General features: G+C 42.0%; 1 protein-coding gene across 6 annotated transcripts; it reads left to right on the plus strand.

Moving 5' to 3' along the window:
• On the plus strand, positions 1 to 25,800 carry mtcl3 (MTCL family member 3). Of its 6 annotated transcripts, XM_088933381.1 has the most exons (10): positions 11,356 to 11,656; positions 14,888 to 14,938; positions 16,184 to 16,290; positions 17,320 to 17,517; positions 17,691 to 17,858; positions 19,735 to 19,986; positions 20,849 to 21,190; positions 21,281 to 21,360; positions 21,797 to 23,219; positions 25,029 to 25,800. In XM_088933381.1, exons 4-10 carry the CDS (start codon positions 17,473 to 17,475, stop codon positions 25,194 to 25,196), a joined length of 2,478 nt encoding a protein of 825 aa, XP_088789507.1. In that variant the 5' UTR covers positions 11,356 to 11,656; positions 14,888 to 14,938; positions 16,184 to 16,290; positions 17,320 to 17,472; the 3' UTR covers positions 25,197 to 25,800. The 6 variants fall into 6 exon arrangements, with proteins under 6 accessions (XP_088789516.1, XP_088789491.1, XP_088789507.1 ...); XM_088933390.1 differs by lacking the exons at positions 17,691 to 17,858; positions 19,735 to 19,986; positions 20,849 to 21,190; ... (1 more) ...; positions 21,797 to 23,219; positions 25,029 to 25,800 and adding exons at positions 1 to 735; positions 1,027 to 1,251; positions 4,881 to 5,039; positions 7,398 to 7,469; positions 8,259 to 9,434 and having other exon boundaries at positions 17,320 to 17,456; XM_088933373.1 differs by lacking the exons at positions 11,356 to 11,656; positions 14,888 to 14,938 and having other exon boundaries at positions 15,834 to 16,290.

The following is a 25,800-nucleotide window of genomic DNA, read 5'->3' on the forward strand; positions in this document are numbered from 1 at the left end:
ATGAACCCCGCCGCAAGCGGCGCTGCTGATTCTCGCTGCCAGTCAGACAATAGCAACAGAAAACCACACCGGGCTTCGTCTCCAGCTAGATTCAGAGACGGGGCGTCCAGATTAGCCACCAAAGCCTCGGCGATCTCTAAATGTGTCGCCGCCAAACAGGGGCCGAAAAACAACCGCAACTGTAACCAGGCGACGGCGTCGAGCAGCAGGGAAAAGCTCTCGCCGAAAGGTGCGGCAGCTGTCCCCCCGGCTGGTGCTGAAACTAATGCTTCGGGTACGTGCAGGGCGGAGGCTAGCAAGAAAACAGAGGACCGTAATAACCATCTGGCCGAAACCCGGCACACGGATGCAAACTGTACCACAGCAGATTTCAGCCGAGTAGTTTCCGACCAGCCCGGCTGCTCCCCCAGACCGTCGAAAGGGAGAGCAAAAAATCCGAGGAGCGGAGCGGCGGACGGGCCCGGGAGCGGCGGCAAACAGAGCAGTAAGACTTCGGTGGGCTGCGGGCCCGGGTTCTGGAAAGAGGGATGCCTGCAATCTGAATTGATTCAGTTTCACATAAACAAAAGGCTGAAGAAAGGTGGTAAAATGCACACCAAAACAGCGAACGTCCAGGCTCCGGAGTCGCAGTTAGAGGTTTCTCCAGAGGGCATCAACATGGAGAATGTGACACAGCAAGATCAGAGCCTCGAAAACGAAATAGAGAGGCTGATGGAGGAAAATGAAGAACTCAAGGTACGCCGTTTGTGCTCTGTCTCTCTCTCTATATGACACACGGGTCTGTCTTGGCAAGTAATTCAATTATATTTAAACATTGGGGCGACAGGGTGACAGGGCAGATTTTTTTTTATCTCATCAATATCGTTTACTAGTTGTTCGTAATAATATTGTATGATAACGTCTATAAGTCGTGCGAAGAGTCGTTTATAATTGTATTATACGTCTCTCTCTCAGCTGTCTCATTCCACACCAGTTTGTTTTTATTATTAAATCCGATTTTCCAATCCGAATGTCGCCTCAAATCAGAGTGAAATCGAGGAGATGCGGACGGAAATGGACGAAATGAGAGACACGTTTTACGAGGAGGACGCCTGCCAGCTGCAGGACATGCGTCGTGAGCTGGAGCGAGCCAACAAGAACTGCCGGATCCTGCAGTACCGCCTGCGAAAGGCGGAGAGGAAGCGGCTGCGGTACGCGCAGACGGGGGAGGTGGACGGCGAGCTCTTGAGGAGCCTGGAGCAAGACCTGAAGGTACAGCATCACCTCGCGTCCGAAAGCAGGGTGTGGCGCCAGTAGACGTCCTGTTCTACCATAACGGCAGTAACAGTTCTTCATATACTGTAGACTGTTAATAGGTTGCCGACTTTTCAATATTTTTAGCTAAATATAATTACTGGAGCTCTTTATTATTAAATATATGTTCGCCATAAAAGCAGGCTATCGAAGTATTGTTGTCAGGGTGCCAGTATAAGAGAAACTTTGAAAGACAACAGACCCTTTGAGGAGTTCTTGCAGTTGAGACGGTTAATTTGCGTCTTTTTTTTTTTGTTCTACTTTAGAGTTTGCTGCTGTAGGTTGTGGGGGTTACCAGGGACCTGAATATCTATTTTTCTAGAATACTTGTATTTCACCTGTCTTAACTTTGCACTCGAGAATTTCTTGATCGTTGTTGGCATCGTCCACAGTAGGCACAGTGCAGGCGGTTTCACTGGCATACAGGTGTCTCTGGGTGGCAGTGCTGGGGCCCTGGGCTCCGTCCTGGACCCGGGGTGCTGTCTGTGTGGAGTTTGTATGTTGTCCCTGTGTTCACTTGGGTTTCCTGCATGTGATCCAGTTTAATCCCACAGTCCAAAGACATACTGGCAGGTTAACTGGCTTCTGGGAAAACTGGCCCTGGTGCGTGTGTGTGCATGTGTGTGTGTGTGTGTGTGACTGCATGTGCATGCTGTCACGGATGTCGGAAGAACCGTGGAATGACAGGAGAGCGAAAAGACCCTATGCGTAGTGGCAGGACGGGGGTTAGCCCGGGCTCAGCTTTTCTGGAAATGCCGTATAGAAACCTATGCCCTCAGGTAGCGGACGTGGGGCGACCTGGTGCTAGGTGGGTTTCAGGACATCCGAACATCAATGTTGAGCAAAGGCAGAATGAAAGACCCGGAAATATATAGCCCCAGAGAGAGAGAAACACCGCAAGGACAGCAAAGAACCGGAAATGAGAGACAGGACAGAGAAGGAGCGCCCTCTGGCTACTGAGGGCGTGACACATGCCCTCTGATGGACTGGTGTCCTGTCCAGGGTGTATCCCGCCTTGTACCTGTTGCTTGATGGGACAGGCTCCGGCTGCCCCAAGACCCTGGATGGATGGACCTGCGGGCTCACATCATGTCTGTAACATTCTCTGGCAGTCAGTGCCAGTCCTCCACACAGGAATGGACTGACGCATGCTTTTATCACAGGAATACAGGTTAATAGAGTTCAGGGTTAAACCTGAGTTAATATCATATTGCAGCTAGTAATCTTTTTTTATAATTGAGTTCATGTTCATTGTCTAAATATGGATGAAACCTGCTCTATCTACAGTATACTCCATCTTGAATAATAATGATGTAAAAAATATTTCATATTCACTCTCCAAGCTGCATGAAATAACAGTTTATCATGGCGTCTATATTGTTAAACTGAGATATGTAAAATTATTAGGAACTTTTAAAATATAAATCTGATGGCAAGCTCATGCTAATTTGTTCCAAATAAAAGTGTTTTTTTTCTGTATTAATAATACAATGAAAATGCTAAAGATACCCTAAATGGTGTTGTTTACCAGATGTTCGGGAGGAGGTCAAGCTCTAATCTCACCCTTCTGCTCTCTTATTTATAAATACTCACCGGATGCCCAGTGCGCATTTTTTTTCTAGCACGCAGACTTTCTGTCTCATCAGAGACATTCTTTCATCTTATCAGCTCTCACATGCAGCAAGACCCTTACCTTTATCTTCTTCTCCTTCTCCAAACCAGGAATGGAGCCTCCTTTCGAACAAACACCTCTACAGACTCTAATCCTCCACAAAAAGCAACTGGCTGCCCATGTCCGCCATGCTGTCTGCTCTTTTCTTTCAGCTTCTCCTGATGTTGACAACCCTCCCTGGAGCTCTGATGAACCGCGGCCCCTTCATCTCTCCCTTTATTTTTGGCCCTTCTCCCTTCATCTAATTCTCCTGTCCGCCTTTTCGTTTTTTTCTGGGGGGGATGAGTATCCAGCCCCCCGGTTCACCGCTTTGTCTCTCCCCTCTCCCCAGTCCTCCTGTCCACTGTCCTCCTGGGAGCCCCCCTGCCAGCTGATGGGAGCGCAGGGCATCAGTCTGAACTGGGTCCAGGCTGCCTCGCTCTCCGCCCTCGCAGGCAATGGTGCCAGTGGCCCAGGCTGTGACAGCGAGTCCCAGTTTTGGCCGCGTTTGTTGGGGATAGCTGATGGACTGTAATTTCAAGTCAGGAGTTGGACTCGGTCACTTTTTCTATCTGTCAGACCACTTCAGGAGGGCTTTGACTCTGTGTCTCAGGTCATTGCCCTGCTGAAATGTGAATTTTTGACCCAGTTTTAGGTTCCTGGGTGACCCAAGCAGGTTTCTCTCTAGGATTCCCTGTTTCCTTATATGAGAGTAGTTCTCCCCCTTTCCTGTCAAATGGCCCAGACTCTGCTGATGAGAATCTGGCCCATAACATAATGGTGCCATTATCGTACTTGACTGCTGAGTCTGTGTTTTGTGCGGTCCATGTGCCATGAACAGTATTTCTCATATAAGCTTTAAGATGAGTTCCTTTCAGGAAAGGGTTTTTTTCTTGCCACTCACCAGCTTTGTGCTGGAACTGGGACATTCTGTCTGTGAACACTGATTCCCATCTCAAACACAGAACTTCGCAAGTTTTCCAAGGTCACTGTTAGCTAACCAGTTAGCAGTTTCCAGCTTGCCTGGGTGCTCAGTTTGGAAGAGTGGCCAGATCTCGGTAGAGTCTGGGTGGTGTGATGCATATTCCACTTCTTGGTGATGTACTGTACATCATGGTACTCAAAGGGATTAGTAACCTTTTCCTGATTTGTGCCTTCCTTACTGCTTCTGAAGGAAACATGACTTTCAAAAGCTCTTTGATCCTCACTGTCGATATTTTGTGCCCAGTGTGAGTTGTGGCTTGAAATTCAATATCTATCTAGGGAAATTACAGGGACAGGTCCATGTACTCTGATGTCAAGTTTTGTTTACATACAGACAATAATTACTCCGGGTTTGTGACCTTTCAAGCTACTCCTTTGCAACTGAATAGATTTACATTTGCAATATCTAAACCACAGAATATTTATGCAATCGAGAATTTTCTTTAAAAATGTAATTTATTTACCTATTATCAACATTTTCAGATATATCAGTGTGGGGTAGATTGTGTGGATTCTAAATCCTATATCTTATTTAAAAGTGGCATGTTAGCAAACTGGCACAGAGTGTTCTGCAGCAGAAAACATTGTGAATAACCTTTAGGGCACTGTACAGAATATTTTAACATTATGCAGATGTAAAAATGTAAAAAATGATGCATTGATAAGCACTAGCCTGATTTTTACTAAAAGTAAAAAAAGTCTAAAATATCTTGCGAAACATAAATGATCCCAATATTTTATAAGAAGTACAGTTTGAATTTTACTTAATGTATAATGCATGCTATAGCATTGTTGATAACGATTGGAATCCCCTTAATATTAACAGGCTGGTATTTTTGTTCTTCTTTAGAGGTCAAAATGAAAAAATACTCCCAAATGTTCGCTATATCAGTCTTCAGCAAAAAATTAAAATGAGAAGTCTCTCAGCGTTGCACATAATTATATTTCCCAGGTGGCAAAGGATGTGTCGGTGAGGCTACATCACGAACTGGAGAATGTGGAAGAGAAACGTACAAAAACTGAGGAAGAAAATGAGAAGCTTCGACAGCAACTGATTGAAGTGGAGGTCACTAAGCAAGCTCTGCAGAATGAACTTGAAAAAGCCAAAGAAGTGAGTGGTTAATTATTACAGTATGTAGTGTAAAAAGTGTAAATGTGCTGTATATGTAAGTGTGTTTATATGTAATGTATATTTGAGTATTTGTTGGAGAAAATGGCTGAATTCAAATGTAAGATGGCTTAAGTTATGTTTCCAGTAACAATTTTAATCTGTTTCAGAAATCCCATTTATGAAAAATATATCCACATCAAATCTAGTGAATAATGCCACTTATATTGTTGGGAAGACAGATCTAAACCGCTTTTTTAAGATTGTGGGCAAGAAGAGAAAAGGATGTTTTGTAATGAGCACAGTTCTCACTCCCCTCCTATCTGCTCTGAACTAAACAGCGAGGACTGGAGCCAAGTGCTCACTGTTGTGCAGAGCACAGCTGGGAAGACCGTGCTGCAGAGTACTGCAGTGCTGCTGGAGAGATTCCTTTGCTGCCTATACAGAGCGGTGCTAGACTTACAGCAAACATCATGGAAATATAGGAGCACTAAACCCTGCACTGCGGCCTTGCATCGCCTGCATTAGAGTAATGTCTTGTACTGCTACTGTACTGTATGCTAATTACTCTACCAAATATAATTGAACACAACACTAATAAACACTCAGATTATATTTCACCCCTCTTGTTTATACTGGCTCTTACAGAAACAGACTTTTAGGCTATGTCATTCTCCTTAGGTTTACCACAGCTGATGGGTTCAGGCACATTCATTGGTTAATAATAGTGTCAATAGCTGCACTGTGCTTGATGAAAACGTTCACTTAGTTTTATGATCATGTATTGTCTTAGTTAATAAAAAAAAAACAATGGAAAGGGGATTCAACTACAATATGATGACTCTGAATACTAATTGGAATTCCAGAGTGTAGTTAGACTTAATTAGGATAGTGCAGGCGAGTGCAGATAGACTAAATTAGAATAATTTAAATTGTAGTTAGACTAAAGTAATAACCTGCTGCAACATTAGTATTTAAAATGGGAAAAAGGTACTGTTTAGATAAGTATCTAGTAAACGTAGATCACTGGCTTTGCCTTTCAGCGACTAATAAAAGTGCTCTACTTTTGATTCTAATAAATATGGATTTTGTGTGGCTTTGTAATAAAACTGAAGTGTGATGTACTGTAGTAACCTCTAATACTAATATGTGTCATATTAAGCAAAAAACATGTTTTAACATTTTCATTTACACAATTGCTACCTTTCACTCCTTTCTTCAGAATTTGCCCCTCAGTCTTTTCATTTTTAGTTTCATCCTCACCTTTTCTTTATCCGTTTTTTTCTGGCCCATTATTTCCCTGGACGGCAGTGAAAAAAATATCAGGCCAACAGAAAAGAAAGTGTCAGTGTTCCTTTAATGAGTATTGGTGCACAGCTTAAAAAAAAAAGTAGTCTTGGTGTCTGAGAATGATAGGGGGGAAAAAAGCTTTGTGAAGCCCAGGGCATCGTAAAAGGTCTCTCCTGATGGTGCTGACAGCACTTCCCCGATGCCTACCAGTTACTTTGTGTATATAATAGTATTTTGCATCATGTCAGTTATTCCAGTCCTGTGTTTTGAGGTTTAGTCATCTCATTACTAATCACAGAAGGACAGCAGTGAATTTCACAGCTTTCTTTTTTCGGGTTGTGATGTCACTCAGCCCACCCCCCCCAGTGGTGACAAGAGTCATGTGACTCCCCCAACAACAAAGGCACTGTATCTCAGGAATTCAGCCACCTCAGATGTGCCTTTCAATGGCACAGACCGGCACAGACAGAGCACAAACGGATGAAACTGGTTCGGTTCTCCTGCACCATTCTGGGGGGTAGTGACATCACATCCCAGAAGAAGTAAGGAGCTATATCTCGGGAATGAAAGAAGCAACTAAACAAACCGGCGCAGGTGGAGCACAAACAAATCCGTGGGTTTCATGGTTTTTTGTGCTATTTGTAGAGTTGTGAACTTCCTGAAGACGTAATACCTGAATGTTTATAAATTCCATTGGCTTGCCTTAAATTTGGATTGTTGCAGTTGGGGGGGTAATTACAATATCAGTTTCTCGGTGTTCCCTAACAACATGATTAAAAAATCTGCAGACAAATGTGGTTTTTCTGTCATGTGAGTTGCTTATAACCCAGACAACACCCTAATTAAAATTATAGACCTGCACTTAAGAAAACAGCTGGAAGATACTGAAGGAAATTAATCTGTGGGATTCTAGAGTCATGCTTTGTCTTGCTGAATGGGGGTGCTACAGTACCTCTGTCTCGCTGTTAAAACATAACATGGTCGTGCATTGAATTTATTCAATTACAGGCTATATTTCAAACAGCAGTTTGTTGCACTTATGTTTTCCTGTGTGTTTAAATCTTTTGTCAGCTGTCACTGAAAAGAAGAGGAAGCAAGGATTTACAGAAGTCAGATAAAAAGAACGTGCAGACCCCAACAGAGGTAAAAGCAAATACAAGTGGTGTTAGAAATATTCAGCACTAACATAAACAGCGGCAATGAATGTCATTTAGATCAGCAGTACTGGTGTTATACGTGATGCCTAGATGAAAAGTACTGGAGCTTAAACAGTATAATGACCTCTCAGATATTTAGTATGGTTATAAATGACTAAAGTGCTCGAAAGATGTTAATAATATCTAAACATGTAAAGAAAATTACTGTTATTTCTTGAGGTGATTATTAAAGCACAGTTTGGAATACATGCCTTGACAGCAGTACTGAATCATACCCACGCCCTGCCCAGCTGCTGGTGGATCACATGCAGCCCCAGTCGCCCTACAAGAAGCAGCTTGTACCTCTGACGTCACTGTAATATATAACTACTGTACCTCCGTATACCTTGTGAAAACATGCCTTGTGTGTGGTACCCAGTTTAATTCGACTTGTTATCCGATTCACTCTCAGTCCCTTGTACTAATTAGAACTTTACAATAGTAGCCCACTTTCTGGCCACAGGATCTGAGTCCATATCTATATTTAGTCGCAGAATTATGATCAATATCACATCGACACTGCATGATGTTGATTCTTAACTGAAAGTACCTTTAGATGAATTGAGATCTAGTTGTATTTATGAATCAGTTTGTTTAGTTTTTGTTTGCTTTTACTCCAAATTGACATGTAAATGTAACCAAAAAGGTGTGTGACGTTTATTTAAAATCAGGATTGTGCCACTATAAAACATGCTTGCTCATTATAAAAATTTTGTTTTGTTCGTTCCGTCTTCAGGAAGACAATGAAGACTTAAAATGTCAGCTTCAGTTTATAAAGGAGGAAGCTACCCTGATGAGAAAGAAGATGGCAAAAATTGACAAGGAGAAGGACAGGTTGGAACATGAGCTTCAGAAGTACCGCTCTTTCTATGGTGACCTGGACAGCCCACTGCCGAAAGGTGAGGCAGGAGGTCCCCCGACCACAAGGGAGGCAGAGCTCAAGCTTCGTCTGAGGCTGGTGGAGGAGGAGGCCAATATCCTTGGCAGGAAGATTGTGGAACTAGAGGTGGAGAACAGGGGCTTGAAAGCCGAGCTGGATGACCTACGGGGCGATGAGTTCGCGGGGGCCGTCAACCCTTCCTTCCGGGAACAGAGCGAGTCGATCTCCGAGCTGCGGCAGCAGCTGCAGCTCGTGGAGGACGAGGCCGAGCTCCTGAGGCGAAACTTGGCCGACCTGGAGGAGCAGAACAAGAAGATCACTACAGAGCTCAACAAGCTCAAGTACAAGGCTGGCTCGCACGAGAGCTCCCGGCACACGGACAGCGCCAAGACGGAGGCCCTCCAGGAAGAGCTCAAGGCCGCCAGGATGCAGATTAATGAGCTCAGTGGCAAAGTCATGCAGCTGCAGTACGAAAACAGGGTCCTGATGTCCAACATGCAGCGCTACGACCTGGCCTCCCACCTGGGGATCCGGGGGAGCCCTCGAGACAGCGACGCGGAGAGCGATGCCGGGAAAAGAGAAAGTGACGACGACTCCCGCCCCCCTCACCGGAAGCGAGAGGGGCCAATTGGTGGGGAGAGCGACTCGGAGGAAGTACGCAACATCCGCTGCCTGACGCCCACCAGGTCCCTGTACTCTGCTGAGGGCCGTTTCTTGCCCAAAAACTTTAAAGACCGCCAACAGATGATCGATATCCGCATGGAAGCCGAGCGGCTCAGTAGGACTATAGACCGGTTAATTTCCGACACCAGTACCATCATAGCCGAGGCCAGGATCTATGTGGCCAACGGCGATCTCTTCGGCAGGATGGACGAGGAGGATGACGGTAGCAGGATACGAGAGCACGAGCTGCTCTACAGAATCAATGCGCAGATGAAAACCTTCCGCAAGGAGCTACAGAGTTTTATAGACAGGCTGGAGGTCCCGAAATCTGACGACAGGGGAGCCGAGGAACCTCTGTCTGTAAGTCAGGTAAATGTATTTGTGCTGACAGGCCCAGTAGGTTTAGTGATCAAACTGGCCTTTCCCGCCACATTTGGAAATTCTTTATTGAGGGTGTATACCCCCTTAAAGGTTCTTCCAAGTTATTTAATCGCATAAACCAGTATTTTGGATGAGTTTGAAAAGGCTTTTCTTCACACAGGAAACATTTTCTATAGATAAATAATAATAATAATAACATCACTTTATTAACCCTTTACAATTTCTTGCATTAGGAATTTGTCTTTTTGCATACCCCAGCTTGCTCTCCATGAGACACACAGACAGGGAGAGAGCCTGGGGTCAGAGCACAGGGTCTGCCATTATACAGCACCCCTGGAGCAGCTGGGGTTAAGGGCCTTGCTCAGGGGCCCAACGGAGTAGAATTCCTCTGCCGGCTGTGGGATTTTGAACCTTCCAGCCACAGGCGCAGATCCTTAGCCACAGAGCCACCGCTCCGCCCAAGATAATCCAGGAGTTAGACCTTTAGGGACTCCTTGAGCTGTAGTGGAATAATTCAAGTGCAGAGAATAATTTTCTCTCCCACTATTTGTAAGGCAGAGTTAGGTACTGTACTGTATGTCGTATATTATGTGAAACATGTAGTTCTATCACTTGGCCAGTCTGAAGGTATTTCAGTTTCATAGTATTTTTATTATAAGTGTGTTTGACTGATGCTTTCATCCAAGTAACTTTGGATGGGTAAAAATTTATATTTTTATACTCATTTATACAGTTGGGTAAAAGTAGTCTATGTAAACTAACTTGCTCAAGGGTTCAACATCAGTGCACCAACTGATTTGAACAAAAGATCTTTGATTTTACTATTCTTAAGGCTTTAGTCTACAAGTGTCTACTTCTAATTTACAACTGAGGTCTTTCAGGATGCATTAATATTAAATGATTAAGTAAGCTCTAGCATATTTCTGAAGAGACAGCTCAATTTTCTTGCTATGTTTGCTATTGCTTGAGATCATGCTTTGAGAGCACAATCTAAATCCACAGTGCTTAAAATTGGGGATGAACCAGGGTTTGTAAATTAAATTGCCATTGAAGGTTTCACTTTCAATCACAAAGTAATGAAAAACACGAATATTCTTCCATGTTTGAGAAACTTCTTTTTTAAAAAAAACAGGAGCTTTTCAAGATTTTAACGAAAATACACTTGATCAAATCTGCACAAATCTTCTTGTCTGACAAACCATCAAGTTCAAACCCTTGAACTTAAAATTTTACATTTATTTATTATACGTTTGAAGCGTTTTTTAAAATAATTAAGTAATTTTAAAAGAAGGTTTTTCGGTGTATTTTTATGTCCACCTTAAAATAGTGTAGTCACAGCAGTTTTAAAACACTTGAAAGGCAGATCCAGTTCCTCATTATATACTATTATAAATGGGTTGATCACATTAAAACTTAAAAATCACAAAGATGTTTGTAATTTTAGGGTTTCCAAGTAGCCTTTCACTTAACAAAGAAAGCAAGATTTTTTTTCTGATGAGAGGGAAGGGGTTTTAACAAAAAAAAATAAAAAACGTCACATGTACAGTATGTAAGGGATACTCCTAATGTGACCTTCATAAAAACAGCTCACAGATTCTAAGGACGTGATTATCTGTAAAATAAAAAGCATGATTTCAAACATAATAGGCTTTGACAAGCATCATCATGATCCTCCTCATCATCAAAGAAGTTAACTGGTGCTGCTACAGTAGTTTAAATCAACTAATAACTAAGTTTAAAACACAATTATAACTGTCTTGAAATGCCTCAGGCTATTGTACTGATTGTTAATCCAGTGTGAACTGTATTTGTGTCTTCTGTGTTCTGCATACATTTCTAATTCTGTGTTCTGCCTGGCCTCCTCTAATTAACACTTGTTTTATCTTATCTCTTGTATTTACCTACCCAGATGTTTCAACCTATTATTTTACTTATTCTCATTCTCGTCTTATTCTCCTCACTTTCCTATGCCACCATATTCAAATTGGTCTTTCTGTTTACACTTTTTTTTGTCCTGTAAATCCCATCTCCTTTAGTGTAGTGCTGTTTTTTTTTTTGTTTGTTTTATTTATTTTCAACACGTCACCAAGGTTACACGAAGTACAGGAAGTATTGTTTTTGCATGGGCCACCGCTCTACAACCGATTATATGCTTATGAATAACACTGGAGACTGCAAACTTTATACCATGGCACATTCTTCATTAACAGGTATGTGGATTACATTACTTGCCCTCTAGAAAACAAATACTTCAAATGCCCTGATTTACAGTACGAGCTGTCCATTTGAATTAATAGTACTATCCATTAATTTGATATAGTAATTCAGGACTGTTTGTTAAGTTTTATGAAGATATTTATCTGTACTTAAGGAACCACTCATATGAACTAAGAAATAAGAAATGAAATGTATATAAATCTTTAAAAATCGTATTAATCATTTTATACATTGTATCTGATAGCATTCTGTCCGTGTGATGTGGAATTTACAGTCTTTATGTTAAATAAGCTATATGGCAACTTTAGTTAAACTGATTATCGGCCACTGCTTAAGTAATGATTTATGTGATGAAGATGGTAGGGCAGAACGTTCTGTTTACCTCTGTCCGCCCATCAAATTTTAAAATGGGGTATTTTCCCAGTATAATCATTTTGAAGACCAGAAAATCCGTTCAGACTGTGTGTTCTCAGTTAACCAAATCCCTCCTGCATAATTAGGGAGGTAGAAAATATTATACAAACATATAATAACAATAATCAGAATTAAAATACAGTTACTGTACGAAGGTGCGATTCTACATAATTTCCCTCAGCGGTTGGTGCACACAGTTAAATTGTGCTTAGTCCCTCTGTCTTCTTTAAGTCTAACCACCTTGGTCAATGGTTTTGCGACTTCATTATTGTTATCCCCGCAGGATCCTAATAGATTATGATTCTTTTTGTTTTTAACAACCAAATTTAGGGACCTAAAAGAAGATGAATGGTTCCTCAATGACAGCAAGCAGTAATGTAAACATTACAGTGAGTAGAAGGGCAATGGATTGAGAAGCGAAGTATCCGTAAACAGTGGGATAATGTGCATGTGCATGGATTTTTAAAAGGAACTAGCAGACCACGTTCTGGTATTTTCTGGCACTTGTTTGCTTTCATGGAATTGGACAGTAGCTGCTTTAAAGAACAGCTCTGGAGTGATTTCAAGAATAAGGTTTGTGCCAACTACATTCTAATGGAAGCTGAAGCAAAGTGCCTGCTTTTAAAAACTCATGCTGCTTGCAAGTGAGTGAAATGAAGATCCTGCTTTTCAGGAAATGTAGACTTCAATAAAACTAAACAGTATATCAACATAATTGCAACTATGGCCTTTCCTTCTTGGAACTTTAAAAGTAAGATAAAGTTGTCAGTAGGTGAGACTGAAAGATTTGCTTGATTGCTGTTGGCCAATTGATTTTGTTCTTCACAGACTTCTTTTGAAAAAAAAGCAGTGCTATAAACATCAATGTTGTGGTCGTGTAAACTAGGCACACAATTTCCACACTTTATTCGCTTTAGTTTATGCATTTTTAATGCAAGTCCTCTGTTTTGCTATTTTTCACGTTATATTTCATATTCTTTAACTGCCAGCGTAGTGCATACTGTTTTAATTGAGTATCTAAAGAGTAAGCCTTTCACAGAACTTTAAAGATATTTAACATTTATATGGGTTATGAATTATGCTCTGGAATAAGTGGAAAGAAGTGGAAAAAGTGGAAAAAGTTTAAGGTCTCCTCATAAATATATGGTGCTATAAAAAGAGTAAATAATAGGAAAAAAATATGTCCTAGTTCTTTCTTATTGGAAACAGGCAAGATGCTGCTAGTCATCGCAAGCCTTTCCTAACACGTCACTATAAAAGAGGGATTGAAGAAGGCGAAACTATGCATTGCATACAGTAGCACCTCTGAGTAATCCTGGGCAAGCAAGCCTTGGAATGATTAGTCATCTCCTTCAATTCCAGAACCATCTGTGTACTGGAAAATATCTCAGGCAATCGTGAGCAAATTCATTTTTTACCTTAATACTCAGATGTTCTTTTTTACCATCTCCACCCGGTGATATCTTTAAGGACAGTCTACAATGCCTTACACAAGTATTCAGACCCCATGGTGTCCCATTTCCTGATATTACAAAGTGATGCACACACATTGTTTTAACTTTAAACTTAATACGTAAGATAGGAAGTCTGAATGTTCAAACTGAAGACTTCTAATTGTATGTTACAGTAAATGTCCCTTAAAAACTAAAGAGAAAAAATGGAATACATTAGCCCCATAAGTATTGAGACCCATGAATTCTGTATTTGATGGAAAACCCCTGTTGCTGCGCTTCTTTAGGGTTCATTAGGATTCTTCAACCTCTCTTCTTATGCAGCAGTGGCAGCAGTTACAACCCCAAGTCTTTTTGGCTTGAGTCTCTGCCAACTTTGCACACGGCTGTGCTGCACGAGTGCCCATTCTTCTGAGCTGATTCGCTCAGGGCCTCTCGAGTTACTGGGGAATGGGGAATCCCTTGTGAATGGTCGTTTGCACTTTTTCCTCAGATTCTCTATAGGATTCAAGTCAGGGCTTTGGGGCCACTCAAGGACATTACCTTTCTCAGTCGTAAGTCTCCCCAGTGCGGCTTTGGCCTTGTGCTTTTAACCTTCCTCCTGCTGAAAAGTGTATTTTTGCCGCAGTTTAAATTCTTCACCAGAGCGAAAACGGTTTTCCTCCGGCATTTGCCCGTGCTTGCTCCTTTCGTTTGTCCCTCAGTCCTAACGCGCTTTCCACTTCCCTGCTGAAGGAGGCCCTCCCACAGCACGATCCCGCCCGATGTGCTGTTTTGGGTCTGTGATGGCCGTCGAGACGAAAAAGTTGCCGTTTGGGTTCATCCGACGGCCACGCCCTTTCGAACGGTTTTTATCCGCATCACTCGGGTGCTTTGTTGCAGACTCCAGGCGGGATACGAGGTGCATTTTCACTCTGCCACACAGGCCTTTTGTGGAGTGACTGGGATATGTCGGCTGATGCACATTTCCCCCATTTCAGCCATTTCAGGCACTGTCTGAGTGGTATGAGGCACCCTCCTGTTCTTGATATTGTGTGGACCGTGTTTGCAGGTATATTCAGAGACGTCAGTATTTTTGTAGCCCTCTCCTGATCTGTGCTCTTCAATGACTTTATCCCTGACTTGCTTTGAAAGCACCTTAGTCTTAATCATGTTAAGACTGTAAGCATTAAAGCAACAAAATGTGACAACTACACAAGAGTCTGAATGCTTTTGCAGGGCACTGTACTGTACATTAACGTTCTTCAGAATTGATCTTCTTCAGGCTGTGATGAGATATTTGTATTTGTGTTTTTAAAAGCAGTTAAAGAGTAAATTGTTTATTAACATCATTCTCTCTATTATTCTCTGTTTGGATAGTTTATAAAGGCATGCTTCCACCCTAGAATTCTGAAGTTGTAATATAAATAGGTAAGTACTGTCAAACAAAATGTATACCAACGTATCATTGTATGGTAGCAATGTACTGTAAAACACTTGTATTTTCTGCCTTAGCACTTGGATATTTAACTTCCTAAGTTACATATAAGAAAAATGATGTTGAATGATTCTAAACTGCTGTTTGTAGGTATTACACAATATATCCCTATTGAAAAACTAATCTGGTAATGATATTTTAAGAACTGGGGCTTTATAAGTGTTTTGTAGCACAGCTGTATGAGAGGGCAGCAGACAGATTCTTGAATTAGATGTTTTTAGGTGCCTTTATTTGTCTCACACATTACCCTCTTGACCTTGTTTTATTATTCTTTTTGATTTGTGTAGTAGTAACTGAAATACAGAATGATTTTTGTACTACACTGGAGAGGTTTTGATGTTACAAGTAATGACAATATTCCTACCCTCTGAGCATATTGCCGCACAGACACTTTAAATACAGTACATGCGTCTGACTGCTGTCATATTCCAGCGTGCACTGAGACCCGTTTTATTCTGTTACTCTGAAAGTGCATAGAAATGCCAGGATAATTATTCACGTCATTCACGTTTGTTTTATTTACATGAACACAATATAAGTCAATATTTTAAATGTATTGGCCACTAAAAACAGGTGCTATGTTGAGCCCTGGAGAGAAAACAATTCAAAATAAAATGTCACATGACTTACCAAAGCCATTTTCATATTTTACTATTCCTCTGATTTGAGCCAACATTTAATTTAGAAGGATGTCATAAGACCAAATCTGCAGAATCCTAAAGAAGCGCAGCAACAGGAGTTCTCGCCCGTGTCGCAACGGGAGGGACTGAAATAGCACTGTAAACAGTGTGGCTGTGAGCGCGTACGCATAAACAGAACTTCGTGACTATAGCTTCTCCATCATAGTAATTAAAAACCAGAATGGATTTGACTTTATGACACTCAACGCTGGCTCCTGTGGCTATCACCTAATATCCTGTCTCATTATAAAGTCTTAAAATGTCCTGGACCGGGACTTGTTTACCCGAGAATACGGACAGGGTCTAGTGTTACAAAGCCGACGGGTGGGGCGAGTTTTAATCCAACCTCTGGGGCTGATACGTCACGCAGCAGCCAGCTGCTGTGAGGATGCTAACGTAAATGTTTTTCAACAAGTGAAGGCGCTGGAGCTGCCAGAGAAACTTCAGAGCGCACATCCCTCTAACGCTTGTGTGGTGTCTTTTTCCGCTTTATAAAAGAGCTGCTCCAGAGGCTTTGGGATCATCGGGCCAGATTCCGCCTTCTGGACGGCAGTGTTATTATGCAACGGTTGCGTACTTAATTAAAAGTAAAAGACAAACAACAGGTAAGCCCCGGCTTTCGCGATTGCTGTGAAGGGGGTTCTTCTGACAATGCTAAAGATAACAATACTGAATATTGTAAAATGAAATTAAAAGCAATATCTCCATAATGAGAGCTGAGGTATTGTGTGTGTGGTGGTATTTGAAATGGAAACGAGACGTTACGTCTAATCTGATAATAAAACAAATGTAGTAGTTTGATATGTTAATTTGGGTCAGAAGTTTAAAATGTTGTGTACTGGATTTTGTATGTTTTCAATGATTGTGTGTGTTGATTTATTTGGCTTTTTGGTGATTTTATTTTAAATTTGGAACTCAGACCCGTCCCAAGTTTATTTACTTTCTCGCTGTAGCGTTAGAGTTGGGATGGCTGGGAAGATGTGAAGCATAGTTACAGGGAGGTAAAAATAATCACAGGGTCTTACATCACTAGGTGTATTTTTGGTATACTTGCATTCTGCTAGGGAGGTCGTAGTTACTGGGTGTCGTGTGCAGTTTGAGGCAGAATGCATGTCCTTCTGAAGTCAGCGGGCGTATTGTGTATCAGCAAGAAAATAACGTTTGCCCCGAAACATAATCCTATAACTAGCTAGCGCAGGGCTGACCAGTAGTGCAATGCGGCATAAAAATATACCTATAAAATTTCAGAAGTTTTGCACCGGTATGTCCGACTGACCTTGTCGTGGTCACATGGAAAGAGCAAATGCTTGTTGTGCAGAAACAGCAACGGTAGCTGGACTGGAGATGACGGGAGGCGGGAGAAATGACCGGCTTTGGGTAATTGGAATTTGCCGCTGAGGACTGATTCAAAAATACCGAAAGACACAAGGGCATTTTTTTCAAGCTTGCCGGCGTCTGGGCGAGAAATGTGGAATGCGTTTGGAAACGGTCTAGCCGTGCATGGGGGCGGTGGGTACGTGACCAAAGCTCAGGGATGGGAGTTTGTGCCCCTTTCCAGGTTAGAAAGGGAACGGGGCAGGGGGAAAGTTCGCAGTCCGCTCAGGACTTTCTCTTCCCCGGCTCCGGTCACGCAGTTTCACGAAGAACCTCAGCCAGGACTGGGAGCAGCATCCGAGGCGGCGAGTAGAGCACAGAGCAGCAGACTCGATTTCCAGGCACAGCACTCGCGTCTGAAAAAGAAGTTTGAAGAGCTGAAGAAGCGCTACGGACGAGAAAAGGATGAATGGATGAGAGAAAAAGAACAACTATTGAGAGAAGTGGCTGATATACAAGTAATTATTTAAAGGAAAAAAAGTGAAAACCAGAAAATGCCATTGAATAGTTTAAAAATGATTTACATTAAAATTAAGTTATAAAAGGAATAACGTTATGCGAAGTACAGTACATAGCCTATTTGTTGTTGTTTTTTATTCACGATAGCTGTTATTTGGGATTTCATTCGTAGGGTGGGGAAAACAGAAGGATTTTGCTGGATTTAAGGTCCGTTTTGGGAGACGTTCAGTCGGATTTAAAACGGGAGGAGTCGAAGAGAAGTGACTTGCAGCTGCAGTACACGAAGGGCCGGTGTGCTTGGGACCTAGAGAGAGCAGAACTGAAATGTCGCATCGCACAGGTACGACCGCTGTAACCGCTAATCACTGCCTTGGGTGTTTTGAACATGATGGTTAAAAAATTAGATTCTAAGACTTTCATTTAGGTCATTTAAAGATAAAATGGCACTGGAAATTTTGTAAATCGTTTTAATGGGGGTACTGTAGCACAGTATACACGTTACGAAACAGATTTTGTTCTGTAATTTTTAAGTTTGATTCTTTAAATCGAAGTTTTAGAACGAGGGGTCAGTCACCTACGTCCTTCATTAGAGACATGATTAGACATCACTCCTTGGCAGTGAATCAAAGAGAGGATGTTCACTTATCTGCATGTGTCCTGTTGCTACTTCATTTCTGGCTTTGAGATATTAAATTTGAAAAAAAGTTCTTGCAGATGATCTATGTTCTGTAGGTATATTTTAGTACCACGTTTTAAGATAAAACTATGCAGTTCACAGAGGCTAAATTAAAATATATCTTGTTAGCTTGTTACAAAGTCACATCCTCTTGCTCCTTTTTTTACCAGTGTTGATCTTTACAGGAGTTTGGATATGTATCTTCTGTGAAGTTTGCTTTGTGTTGCTAGGAGATTTTCAAGGGGAAATGATTTGCATAGTGGTCTTGTTCTTATAGGATTCTAATACATATTTTCCCCCAGTCTCTGTACGTCTCTTTTTCCTTCCACCTATGATAATCATAACACTTTTAAGGACAGGATGTTAACTGAAAAGAAGGGGTAAGATCTACAACTTTAAAAGAAAGTTTGTTGAAGAAATACTATCTCTTCCCCTAGGAGTTTTGCATTGCAAAGAATGGTCATGCCATCTATTTTTAGTACAAGGTATACAGCATATGTCCGTTTCAGGGTTAGTGTGTCATGAAAACCACTCTCACTATTGGCATTGAAGTTCGAATGAAAGTGGTTAGGATGGTGCCTTTCAATTGTTTACTTTCAAGACTTTATAATCTGTATTTTGTGCAGTGAGAGGCAACAACAGCTAAGAAAGAGAGTGGCTTTTCAACATTAATTGAGAACACTTTCATGTTCCTTTGATTTGTGGTGTACCCTCTCTCAGGATGAATCAGGCTGGCTTTGCGTGTACGCACGTAGTCCAACTTGTTTGTTTTCTGCAGCAGTTTCAACTTGTGTAATTTGCTATGTTAGTTAGGTTACAAGACTGGATGAAAACATTGTGTGAAAATATAGGGTTCCTTTATTTTCCTTAATTGTTAAACCTTTCAAGATCAGACATGAGTCAGCCATTAAGTCATGTACAGACATAATATTAAAGGATATCTTAATAAGTCATCATTTTAAACAACATTTTTAGTGCAGAAGCAGGGGATTGTTCGGAGAGCCAGACTGTGAAAGTAATCTCATATTTTTACCAGTAACCTCTGTGTTGCTTTGCGCTGGATATATGTTTATGTGGCAGTACGTCTTTTATGGCAATTCACCAACAGATAAATATGAGGGTTTATGAGAATATTATAAAGTAATGTGATGCAATATTTTTAGTCTGTTATAAGAAGCAGCACAGTATGCTACCCAAATACCAGGATTTTAAATGTAAAATATTCAAAGAAAAACTAACAGGTGTGCAGCTTTGGTGCTGGTGCTCTTTTATGAATTCAATGACGAATGAATAATGAATTAATAAATTAGTGCAGCACACACTTCACGTCATGTGAGTTTTTACCTCTGTTCAAATCATTTGGGAAGACATTTTCTTTCCAGTTCTCCCCCCCCCCCCCAACAGAATATAATACAGGACCCCGTCCCTCCGCATAACACAAAGCAGAGGGAAGGAAGATGTCGGTTGTGCCTGTGTGCAGTCCTTGTATGGGTTTGTTGACAAAGGCTGTTTCATGTCTTCCCCCGGCGTCGCGCCGCAGCTGGAAGCGCAGCGGAGTAACGCGCGGCTGGACCAGGCGGGCCCCGGAGCCCGGGAGTCTCTGGGGAGCGCGCGGGAGGAGCAGAAGAGGCTGCTGGCGGACACCCACACGGTGGCCATGGACCTGCGCCGGCAGCTGGAGCACAGCGAGCAGGGCTGGCTGAGGGAGAAGGGGGAGCTGCTGGAGCGCTTCGACGGCGAGAGGCGGGAGTGGGAGAGCCAGCTGAGGGACATGCAGCGGCGCATCGAGGAGGTGCGCCCGCGGGGGGGGCCTCAGCGCTCGGCGCCCGCCGCCCTGTGTGCCAGTGGCCCGGCTCTGTTAAACCTGCTGGCTCGTCTCCCCTGAGAAACCCACCTTAGGCCCGTGACACCCGAGGGTCAAAACAAGAAAACAAATGTGTTGTGTGAAGCTAAGCAGAATGTAAAAATGAGAATAATCCAAAATGCTTTAAACCCCGTAAGATGTTTTAGATTAAAAAAAAAACGATGTGTTTATTAACTGCAGGGGAGCTGTGTCATGGTTGTGCAGATGAGGCTGGTTTTGAACAGTGTCTTGAAGCGATTATGGCACATCTCTGTGTGTCAGGCGTCCTTGTAGTAACGGTCACGGCAGATGTCTTAGTGAAGAACAAAGCTCCAATACATTAGAGGATTATTGGGAAAAGGAATTTTAATTGGGCGTTTTATGGGGAAAAAAAACCTGCTCTAATGAAAGCCAGAGTATTAAAGAAAGAGCAGTAGGTCATGCTAGTGCACAAGAAAGGCTGCCTTTCTGACTGGCCTATATTTCACTGCTCTTACATTTACTGTTAGTAACCGAGGGTCAGTACCAAGAACTTGAAGAGCCATATTGAAAAGCTTTGAAATCTATAACAGTTTAAGACACACTGCTGTCCATAATTTCACGCTATTTACTGTTGAGAGAGCGGACACATCCCAATAGGTTGTTTGAGGAGAAGGGTAGCTCAGTTTGGGCAAAAAAGCCAGTTAGTTTGAAACCTTCTAGAATCAGCGCCACAATCGCTGGAGTGAGAAAATACGGTGTCTGTGAATGTTGAAGTCCGGTGATTTTGCCCTACAATGTCAAGGTGTGGAAATGTTTCCTTTTCGTTCAGCTGTACCATGAAGTAAAGGCAAGACGGGAGGGAGCTGTGACTGGGCAGGAGCATGGGACCCACGCCGAAGCACTGAGGCTCAATTTACATTCCGGCAGTTCTGGACCCAGTGGCCTTACTGGCCCCACGGATCAAAGGTTTGGCCATGTCACAGAGCATGACATTTCAGAGGCAGAGGAGACTCTTCACGACGGTTCTGGACAGAAATTAAGAAGCTTTCCAGTGCCTATGGGAAACGAGCCATCCATCAAATCATATAACAGCTTCCAAAATAGTAATGACTGCCAAAATAATGTGACATGTGGGAATGACAAAAAGAAATATACCAGCGCTCTTAATGCGGTGAGTAGTATAACGTCATGATAATCTGCTGAAGTTTTGCTAAAGATGTGCAGCTGAAATTGGCCACTAAATATTCTTTGTGGTTCTTAGGCATTAAAGGAAATAGCAAAAGTAAGTGAGGAGCTGTGCAGCTATCAGGATGAAATAAGAAAAACAAGTCTCCATAGAAGGTAGTGTTTTTCTCATTTTTTATGATCTTTTTTTAGGCAAACCTCAGGTCATGTGCACAGTGACCTTCTTCAGTAGTTCACTTCAGAAATTATTTTTCTTCCAAATAATTTTCTTTAACATGTTTATCCATAGAGCAAATGTTATAGTGTGTGAAGAATAGGCTTTTAGGTTGTTCTGCGCAAAATCTATAAAGAAAAACTGCAAAAGTTCTATTTTGCTTTTTCCAAATTATATGATAATTGAACAAAGCATTAAGTGTCATTTTAGTGTTGCTTTAGTGCTTTAGAGAAGTTTGAATGGGCTGCTTTAGCTCATATGAAAACAAAATGAAACAACATGTGAAATAAAGAAAAGTGAAATTGAAAGGCTTCATGCGAATGAGAAGAATGCTGGAAAAAAATGCCCACTTTTTTTCTGTTTGCTTGTGTGTATTAGGAGCAGAACTCAGTCTACATCATTTATGAAGGAATTTGAGGAAGCCCAGAATATAAAGAACACAGCTTTTCCACCGTTTCAGTCACACAACGGAGACTCGGCTTTGAATTCAAAATGGTCTGGAGATTTGAGTATTACAGAGGAAGAAAGCAACAGGATTAACGGGGTCAGCATGACCGGGGACTTGAATGACAGCTTTGGAAATGAAGCAGACTCGGGGACTAATCCGTCTCTGAGGAAGACGGAAGCCCCGCCGGTTCCTCCTCGCACAACATCCTGGTATTTAACGAGTTCGGCAGCCCCCGAACCTGCGGACCTTCATCTGCCTGAGTCCAGAAAAACCCGGGAGACACAGGAATCGCTGAGTGAGAGGAAATGTAACAGCCCGCCAGTTCTGAAAAAGTTTGGAGCCATGCTTCAGGAAAACGAAGGAAAAACACTTACAGATTCTGGAATTTTTACCCACATCGTGCCTGCAGATCCTAAGTGTAACATTGGCTGCTGTCATAGTAGGTGGTCATGTGATGTAAGTAGGTTTGGCAGCAGTAAGTCATCCACGTATTTGCCTGTCCAAAAAAGTCTGTCGGACGCCAACATATTTCCAGCTGATACAGAGTATTGCCCAGACTACAGTGCGCTTGAGAATGCCAGTTGCACAAACGTGCAGGTTCAGACTGTAAACAAAGACATGGCAAGAAAATGGAACTCATCTTTCAGTTCAGCAGAAAGGGGAAAGTGCACCTCGGGCACACCTTCCACGTACATTGAAATGGGCACGCCAAAGAACAGCGAGACTTTAGCATTGAAAACTGCTGAATTCAACAGAACTTTGTTCCAGGTGGATGCAAGCAGTGCTTTAGATGAGGACAATGTGATGTTTGCTGCAGTCACTGCAAATTCTAGACCCAGTGGTTTGGATGTCGACTGTGCACTTCGTTATACAGAGCATATGGACGCTAATCTCTGTAGCCCAGACAAAAAAGTCTCAGCCTTAACTGAGTGTGTACCAAATAGTCATGTAAATAGCACTAGACTGAAAGACCAGGGAATAAAAAATGTCTGTTCTCTCTGGGTTGACAATGCCAATGGCCAGCAGGATCTCTGGAGACCAAGCACCTTAGCTTCATGTCCTGGGCCAGTGGATTCAAGCTCCAATGATGGAGCTGTTGAAAAGACTCTGAAGGGCTTTGAGCAGTCAGTTCCTTCCTACCAGACTTCTAAATGTGGCTGTTGTCGGCAGCAGACCCCTAATTCTGGATCTCCCCAAACTCAGCGAGACGGCCTCATCGAGCTCTTAGACATGCTGCAAGCCGAAGACGAAGCCTCAAGACTTTCAGGCCCCAGACTTCCCAGCCCAAGACTTTCAGATACTCCTCCCATGTGGTCGGATATGCACAAGGGGATGGAGCTGAAAATGAACGAGGTTAGTCCAAGCTCACCTCTTACAACTACGAACTGATAGTAGCCGCTTAAGATTTCCATGTGCTGTTGTGTTCAAAATAAAAATGCAATTTGTATGGGGGAAAAAAAAAACTTTTAACTTCGGGGAAATATAATTGGATTTATGTTACCACTTTCCACTCAAAGGATTCCAAAGCACTTCACATACAGTGTGGCACCCACTTCATTTATGGAATGAAGTGCAGTGTCTTTATGGCTGTTATGAGGCTTGCAAACCTAATGCATAGCAGATAAGATAGAGAAGTGAGAAACTGCTTCACCAGTTGTGGGAATGAAGCAGGGAAATTTAGGGAGGCCAGACTGTACAAGCCCGGAGTTTGCACAGTCAGCAGGCTATTTGCAAATCAGCCTGGATACTGGGGCAACACCCATAGTCCTCTGAACAGTGCCGTAGGATCTTTAATGGCCAAGTACTGTACTGTACATCAAATTTGGGTTAGTGTTTCTTCTAAAGGATGAAAACTGTTATATTTAGCTTTTATCCCCTAATTGAGTAATTTTGCAGATTAATTTCATGATTGGAAAGTACTGTTTCTTCCTTTGTCTACTAACCGTATGCATCCAGTTGTTCTCATAGTGAACTCTCTTAAAGTCATGATAAACCTTAATCCTGATGTGAGATTAGAATTTCCTTAGAGATATTTATATTAAAAATAGACCGTTACGTAATGTGAACCTTGTGAAATAATACTCCAAGCCCTTTTATACTTATTTACACACACAAGACCAGACTCAGAAGAGCTTAGCTGTGGATACAAGTTTTCAGGCGTGGTAGTTACTAAGACTACCACAGTAGTCATATGGTTTAATCTTGGGCCTGTAGCTGAGTTAAGGCAGACCTGGTCCCATTTTTATTTTTTGTTGTTGAACAAGGTCATGCAGTCACTCTGTTTAATTTAAAGCCTTTCTTGGCTCTTTTCCCCAGAGAGACTCAAACATAAATCCTAAATGTAGATGTTTGACTTGTCCAAACCAGGCCTCTGCCGTGACTCTCAGGTTAATTCTGGCACTTGCAGTACAGTATGTGCTACAGAGCCTCAAGCAAACAAGTAGTCTAGAGCTTTATGATTAAGTCTTGAGTTAATCATCACAGTTTGCTGATTCTATAATCATACTGCTGAGAAAGAAACCCTCTGGTAGAGCAGTTTTTGTGAGATTGGGTAATCCTTGGTCTCACATTTTATAGTAATACAATTATTGATATTTGGCACAATAATGACTGGATCTGGTATTGTCCCTGCTTTTTATTACCCTTTCAAAATGTTTTTGGCTCTTGAACATTATGGTAAAACATGTAAACAGCAAAATGTTTTCTTCGGCAATCCGCTTTAAAAGATACGGTTTTAGGATCTATTATTAAGGTTACAAACAAAATTGCCTCACACAGAAGATGTTTTTCATAAGTAGTCTTGTGCATTCCTTGTGATAGAACAGGAATTGTGTCCTTTGGTCTGTAATTGATAAGGAATTGCCAAATAAAGACAGAAAAATAATTAGGAAAAAAGCATGCAATCCCATTTGGAGTCTTCAGGAATGGAGAACCCATCACTTTTCAAAACTCATTTTCAGAGGTGGATGTTATCTTGTACCCAACTGATGTTGGTCTGATGATAAGCATGCAGTACACAGATTGCTCTCTGCACATGACCTGCGTTCATCTCTTCATCAGTGCATTGTGTAAAGGTGGGCTCCACACCTATTGCGTGACAGAAACGTGTGTCGTGCTTTTGTTGTTGGAAACTCATTTAGTCTTTTTCTGCCGTCTCTTAAGGGCAATGATGAACCTCCCTCCTTCTCCACCAAGAAGAATTTCGCTCGACCCGCCCGGCCAGCAAACCGGCGTCTTCCAGCACGCTGGGCCACACGGTCGCCTTCTGCTTCTTCCGCGCAGAGACGCCATTTCTCCTTCTCTCGCCACCCCGAGACGCTCATCGTCTGAGCCTCGACAGACACAGCCCGGCCCCCCCCAAACCGCCGCTAGTATACCTTATCGCTCTTTGAAAATGCCTTTTATCTTCTGTATATACTTAACTGTTATTTGTACTGAGCTATCAAGTGCTTTCCTTGTGTACGTCGACGTACGCAATATGTTTTTAGAATGCATTATTTAGAAATGGACAGATGATGCTTACTTCCGAGTCTCCAGCATTTTCAGTGGCCTACTGTACTTCTGTACTGATTTTAATCACAACATTCTACCAGTTGTTTTTTTTTTTCCTTACAATTAATTTAATTATAATCTTGTGTATATTCTACAGCGTTCTGCCAGCGGCAGCCATGTCATTGTTACATGCATGCTAATGTGTTTGTTGCATGTCTGTGTTTATGAGTATATCAGACATTATGTAGGTTATTATTAACAGACAATAGACTGATATTGTACTTTTCACTAGCAGTTAACCATCTGTTTAATATATTGTCGTTCAACATGATTATGATATATAATACCTATTTTAAGTGTTATAGTAACTGACAGTGAAACATGTAATGAGAGTGACGTGTTTTATTGTCTTTTTCTGATAATAAATATTTCAATGCATTTA

Source organism: Atractosteus spatula, chromosome 2 (assembly GCF_055471065.1).
Source record: "Atractosteus spatula isolate fAtrSpa1 chromosome 2, fAtrSpa1.hap1, whole genome shotgun sequence".
Lineage (NCBI taxonomy): Eukaryota > Metazoa > Chordata > Actinopteri > Semionotiformes > Lepisosteidae > Atractosteus > Atractosteus spatula.

Excerpts from the sequence above, each read along its gene's own strand:
- mtcl3 (XM_088933356.1), top strand. The coding sequence starts at position 17,152 with ATGTGGAATGCGTTTGGAAACGGTCTAGCCGTGCATGGGGGCGGTGGG. Across the intron at positions 17,859-19,734 it reads TGAAATGTCGCATCGCACAG|CTGGAAGCGCAGCGGAGTAA; the intron begins GTACGACCGCTG and ends GTCGCGCCGCAG. Across the intron at positions 21,361-21,796 it reads AAAACAAGTCTCCATAGAAG|GAGCAGAACTCAGTCTACAT; the intron begins GTAGTGTTTTTC and ends TGTGTGTATTAG.